At 42.2% G+C, this 6,620-nt stretch overlaps 1 protein-coding gene across 3 annotated transcripts in view; it reads left to right on the top strand.

The window, feature by feature from the left end:
* The window catches only part of ATP9A (ATPase phospholipid transporting 9A (putative)), a 62,070-nt gene extending 55,957 nt beyond the window's left edge, over positions 1-6,113 (top strand). For 2 of the 3 annotated variants that reach the window (XM_074604733.1, XM_074604731.1), the window contains exons 27-28: positions 1,489-1,692; positions 2,816-6,110. In XM_074604733.1, coding sequence (XP_074460834.1) covers positions 1,489-1,692; positions 2,816-2,952 — 341 coding nt within the window. In that variant the 3' untranslated portion in view covers positions 2,953-6,110. Of the gene's footprint in view, positions 1-1,488; positions 1,693-2,815 lie in introns of all 3 variants that reach the window. The other variant, XM_074604734.1, reaches the window with a different exon arrangement.
* The last annotated feature ends 507 nt before the right edge of the window (positions 6,114-6,620 follow it).

A 6,620-nucleotide genomic window follows, 5' to 3' on the forward strand; every position in this document is an offset into this window, starting at 1 on the left:
AAACCCTGTCTATTAGAAGTGGCAATAGTTCTGGTTACTTCGTAGCCGTCTGTAATGAAGCTCTGGTTCTTGATCATATCCCATACACTCTAATCAGGCTGCTAAAACAGTTAAGCAAATGCCTTAATTAAAATGCTTCTGTTTTCCAAAACTGGAGGTAGTAATTGGGGTATATGTCTAAGAAGATCTTTTCTTTCAGTTTGCCTTTCTTTTATCAAGTAACCTTAAACTGAAATAGTTTCTATAAGTGTTAATCAGGGAATCCTGGAAAACATGTAAATAACATGGAGCTATAAAGCTAAAATGGCAATATGATACTGTAACAAAATTTCTTGTTTTCCAACAAGACTCCTTTATCAACAAGAGTCAGAACAAATGTGCCAAAATAAGCAGCTAATTCCTACTGATTAGTTGGTATTACCATCCTCATTAGGGAGTGAAACCAAGAATATAAAAGCTCTTTTGGCATTATCTTCTGAAGTCTAATATGGTAGAACCCCATGGTAGGGATAATGGCACTTCTGATGCTGTACGGCTATGATGGCAAAGCCAAGGCATTTATAGAAAATTCACAAGTGGTGGAAAGCGAGAGCCAGAGGGTGATGCATTGAGGGAAAGATTTCTTATTGAGCTAAGACCACTATCTGGTTACAATATTTGGTTAAAGTGACTTCACTTCTGATGTGCTAAATAACTAGAAAACAGCAGGCCAAACAATTGGGCTAGTTGCTAGCAGAGATGAACCTGACTGAGAACTTGAGCAGTCCTAAATTTTGGAAAGTTCACAGCTGGATTTGAACTTTGTGGCTCGAGCTCTAGTCACTTGCAGGTTTTCCCTTCCGAAACTAGCCTAGTGTGATGGATGTTGGTGAGGATTACTCATGCTGCTAACATGAGTTATTTGTGCAGGTGGCCGTGCGGGTCCTTGTGAGCGTTCCCTGGCTAGCCAGAATGGGAGTACGAAACAATGCATCATTAGCAGTGCTTTAATGTGTGCTCCTTTTTAGGAGGAAGTGTAAAGGGGAGAGAACTTGGCCAAAGTAGTGCAAAGAGAGTCTAACTTGTATCCACTGAGCTTTTCATCACCTTACTTCCATCTGGGCACTGAGGCAATGCAGTAGGTTTTAGAAGTATTTGGTATCTTTTAGCTTCTGAGTAGTGACCAACTGCTTTCTGGGAGGATAGAGTTTCATGATGTTAGAAGTCTCCAGTTGCCAAAATAGCGTGTATTAATTTCCTATCTCCGTGTGTCTATGAATATGATAGACTGTTATAAAAGTCTGGGCACCCCTGCTGTAACTTTTCCCTGTCTTCTCATCGGTTCTGTCTCCTAAATAGTAACTGATTCATTGTCATTACGTTCATCAGGCTTCATGAAAAACATTCTCACGGCACGACTATTTTTCAGCCTTTCCAAGACGTAGGGGTGGGTTTTAGAGCTTAGACTGATGTTTGAGTAAAACACCCAAATGTTCCATTCCTTTGCAGGTAGCATCATCATGTATGGAGCACTTCTCCTCTTTGAATCCGAATTTGTCCACATTGTTGCCATTTCCTTCACATCCTTGATTCTCACCGAGTTACTGATGGTGGCATTGACAATCCAGACGTGGCACTGGCTCATGATAGTGGCTGAGCTGCTTAGTCTCTCCTGCTACATAGCTTCTCTGGTCTTCTTACATGAGTTTATTGGTAAGGTTAAATGCCTTTTCTCCAGTCATTTCGTTTACGACCTGAATAGGAACAGGACTATAAAGAGCTGAATTGAGCTTAAAGGCTGTTGATGAAGCCAACAATAATTATAATGGCAGTGGTTCTGACCAGAATAAGCTCTATTTGCTTTGAAGGCACTTGAAAGGTATTTTATGGTTCCTTCTCCTAGCAGAGTGCTAGAGGAGATAAAGGAGGTCAGTAGACTGTGTGCTGCCCAGTGAATTTCATACGTACTGTCAGAGCTCCACCACGTATCAGCTGTCATATGTAACAGTGGTCTTTGCTTCCATATGGGAACTGAACCTGAGACTATGGATTGAAGCCTCTGTTGTTGGTTTGAAAGATTTCAGCTTTTAACTGGGTAAAGGAGCTGCCTCCTAAAACTTACCTTATTTTATGTGCTTCACTGGGGCCCTTCTCTTCTGAGTTTGGTTGTTGGAGGTTTTTTACTCGCCTGAAACAGCAAATTCTTTTCCCTGGCTAAAGGAAAAAGGGTGAGGAATTCCAGATTCCGTCAGTAGCTGTTTAGTTGCAAATACCAGATCCGTAGGGTTTGTTCCAGTTTTTGTTTGGGAACCACAAGGTGTCACTACTTCTTCCATAAAGCTCTTTGGTAGCTCTGAAGACAATGAAGATAACTTCCCAGTGGGTTAGATCCATATCTCTTGCATCTGGGTACACCAGCTCCATTTTGAACAATGCTCCCAACTATTTTTGGACTGATTCTGAGGTATTAGCACTGAGTCGAGAGATGCATTTGCTGGACTACCAGCAAAGTAGCGGCGGGCAGCGCCCAGAGTCAGAAGACAAGTAGTCCGTTTACGGGAAGCTTAGTATTGCCAGGAGACGGATGCCCCTGTTTCAGACGGGGTATGTATAGGTGCTTGCCTGTGAGGAGTTGCACGCCTTGATGAAAAGTGCTGTTCAGGAAGCTGTATCTTTTGTGGAAGAGAAGGGCAGAAGGGATTGTATGAGCTTTGAATTTGCACGTGGAAGAGGTGAGGCTGTTTAAGACGCATTGGCAGATTGAATTGCTTTTCTGCACCTCTTCCAAGAACGTACTTCCTGTCATCATTGACTCCATGCTGTTTCCTTTTTACAGATGTTTACTTCATTGCAACTTTGTCGTTCTTGTGGAAAGTCACCGTCATCACTCTGGTGAGCTGCCTTCCCCTCTATGTCCTGAAGTACCTGAGACGAAGGTTTTCTCCGCCAAGCTATTCGAAGCTCACATCCTAGGGCTGCTCTCCTTGCACACCGGAGACAAACATTGCACATGGCTGAGAGACAAAATCATGTAGTTGTTACTATAATGAATACGTCCGATATTTGCATAAGGATCATGTGGTAATCTCTATTACATGCTGCTTTATTGAAAAAGACTTCACAACTGCCGTGAACGGAAACCTAATGATAAAAAGGAGTTTTTTGGAGGGCAGAGGCACTTGTTAGTTCATCCAGTTTTTGTCCCTCTTGTTCAACTTAGCTGGGGTCAAATGTGTGTAACTGCGATGACGGTGGGTTTCTCCTGCATGGTTAAAAGTATCTGAAAGCTGCTAACTGACCTTGGAATTTACATTTGGCAAATTTAAGTTACTTTTTTTAAGTATCTGTGCTGTTCCTTGCATTGTGTTATGTTGTTTTATAGTATTTATCTTTTTGATTCAAGTAGTTACATTTGTTTTTTACATCTTGGAAATCCCTTAATGTAGGTGATGCACTGTACTGCTGACAGCTGATTCCTGATTTATGGCATGCCGTTTCCATAACAGGGCTCCAGCATGTCGGATCTACACACACTTGAGAATCTGAACGTGTTTGAGATTTTTCTTCAGTTGAAATGTGGTCAGTCACCCTAGTGATTTTGGAGGTATCCAACCATTGATAAATACAGAGAAATGTAGTCTGAAATGGAGAAATTCAATTTTGTTTAGTTTTTGTGCTTCCTGTTACAAGAAGCTGGTGACATAATAGCTTTACTCTGTATTTATTTGTGTAGGAGAAAATTATCTAAACTAAAGCAAATCCTCTTTGGAAAAGAAATTTGCAGTTGATCAGACTTGAAATGTGTCGACAACGTGAGAAGAGACTCGTACTGTTCTGCAGACAATGTGGCAGACGTGTCTTGAATCCTTGGAGACTGAAAGGAAAGGTCACAGAGCTGCTACTCCTCACAGCTACACGAAATCTGTTTCCTGTTAGGGTGAAACTGCGAAGATGAGCTGCAAATAAGCTGAGGCACTCCTAGGTGGATGTTGTTGATGACACGCTCCCTGCAGAGAGGCAGTTTTTGCGAACCTCGCACTTGCTTTGCTCTGAAAACCAAACCTGAATCACAGAGGCAGGAGTGGGGTTCGTACGAAGGTGCTAGGCTCGTGTGCAGAGCAAATTTACTTACTGATTTTTAATTTTCAAAAATTAAACTCAATGAGTTCTGGTTTTATAGTAAGGATTGGCCCACACTATAACACTGTGAGGAGGGCAACTTAGTCTGCTCAGGAGAATGGCGGAGAGTTATGGGAACCTTTTACCGTTGGGTCCGTGTATCAAACATGGATGAGCTTTTCATGGCAGCCACCCTCATCTAATGGCTGTTTAGTCTGTGCTAAATTAGTTGCTTGCTGTCTCGTTCCCACATCATAAAAACCACCGTCAGAGCTGGCACTGCTTGGCGCTGTTGTTGGTCGTCTGCGTGGAGGGACCAGGAACGGCGAGCCCAGAGCCTGAGCTCCCTTCTCCTCTCTCAAGGCAGCCCTTCCAGGTCAGGGCAACCACGCTGGACTGAGGAGCAGAAGCTCCCTGGTCGTCTCTGTGCCATGCTGAACCTCTTTAATGGACTGCCAGCTTCTGGTGCCATTGCTACAGGCGTTCCATTGTCGCAAGGAGCACAATTAAAACAGCATTAAAAGATCTGGTGTGAAAATGGGAGTGTTGTTTTAAAAGGAGAGCCGGAGTCTGTGTTGACCCATAGTGGTACGTCTTGAATTTTCAAATCTAAGATAGCCGTGGCTTGTGTGGTTGATGTGTGGTAATTGCCCCGGGGAAAGTTTTGCACAACCTGACCTGCCTTCCGTGCTCTCAGTTCCTGTGAGTAAATAGCAGAGAGGAGGAGATGCAAGTTCCAGAAGACTTAGAGAAAAATTGGATGTGCTTCGTAATGCATGTGGCTCGGGGTGAGAGGAAGGTGCAAGTCCGTATGACCTTGTTATTTCATGTGGGGGGAACTCTCTTAATTTAGAAAATTATGTTTCAGAATCCTTCAGGAGTAAGAACAGCAAATTCTATTTAATCTAATTCGCTGGGTTTTCTTCTGTTCCAGCCTTCTGATTAGGCTCTTGTCTGAAGTCCTGATACATAGCGATCGCCGTCAGAAACAACCTAAGCTAAGGAAAGCTAATTCTCAGTATTCACCTTTTCATAATATTTTGAAAAAATTGCCTTCTTTCTCCCCTTCTCTTCTATTTTTTTTTTCCTAAAAATAATAATGATTTATTTCTACCTTTTTGACACACATGTTTGTGTTGGGAAAGTCCAGCGCTTCTCAGTGCTTTGTCTCACAGAGGAAAAGCAGTGCCTGAACAGCCCATTCACGGGGAATTGGCCAACAGCCTTTTGTGAATTGTGCCACTTTGCCAGAAAGATATTTAACGTTGTCTTTATCGTGACTTGCTACAGCTCCCGGCGAGTGTTGGCCATGCAGGTGTCACCCAGTCAGCACTTGGCTTAAGGAGATTTAAATACAAGAATCAAGAATTTCTTTTGGCGACTTCTTGTGGCTGAGAAGTCACGTCCCTCTTGTCTGTTGGCAAACACATCGCAGTACACGTCTTCGTAAAGCCCTGTCCCTGTCTCGTGTGTGTTAGTAGTTAAATGTCCTGCAAGAATAACAGTGCCATGCTACTGTATGTAAATATTTGAGACGTATATATGGTAGAATTCACTGTTTCCTGAAGTCAATACAGTTTACACTGAGTGGACCATATTTGCAAAATATTAGCTTACACCAAGAAAGGGAGTGAATTGTGATTTCGGTTATATTTATTGAGTCCTAACTTTAATAAGGAACACGTATTTAGTGGAATTGATAGTAATCTGTAGCTGTGTTTTGGAGTGCAAATTATATTCCTTTGCAGCTAGTTATTTTGCACAAGGTTGTAAATCCAGGAAGTAATTTCTGTCTGGGTATACACTGCGTTTTTTTAAAGCAATCAGAAAATTAAAACTGCCATCTAACAAACAGCAGGAAAGAGGAATGATTGTTGTATTTTTCAAGTTTAGCACTTTATGTCTGCAATCTATTTCTCTTAAGTTATTTAAAAAAATGTTTTTAAAAGCAAAGTTTAATACATATGTTCATACTTACTGTACATTTGAATAAATGGATTCTCTGCTGGAAATTTAATTTAGTCTTTTTCCTCTAGTATGCTCATAATTTGTGCTTATTGGGAGCGAAGCATTGTTTTCTTCTTCTATGTAGTATCTTGTTTGTAGCCTTACTTCGTGTTCTTCCTATTCCCGTCTTTTGGTCTGGTTTCTGTACTGTAGCAGTTCATATAACTCGTGTGCTTTGGGGCCGTGCTGGGAGCGGTGCTGTGGGGTAGCGGTGTGTGTCTCACGGTGTGCTCCTGCTTCCCGGGGCTGCTTTAGGGAAGCCAACGCTCTGTGCTGTGCTGCTGCGGTGGTTAGTTAACGTGGGGGCTTTGTGACACGCACTGTTCTCTTCTTGCATCTCCGCAGTAATTCCATGTTCGGTTTTCTTTTTTCTGTAACTCTATATTTGTTTCCTCCGTAGAGCTCGTCCTGTTCATCTCTGCAAACACTTGTTTTGCTCTGCTGGTAGCGCAATTGAAATGAAACATTCTTTATTCAGCAGCAGCAGCTTAAATCTGTGCAGGGTCTTATCAGAG

This window comes from Larus michahellis, chromosome 12 (assembly GCF_964199755.1).
Source record: "Larus michahellis chromosome 12, bLarMic1.1, whole genome shotgun sequence".
Taxonomy (NCBI): domain Eukaryota; kingdom Metazoa; phylum Chordata; class Aves; order Charadriiformes; family Laridae; genus Larus; species Larus michahellis.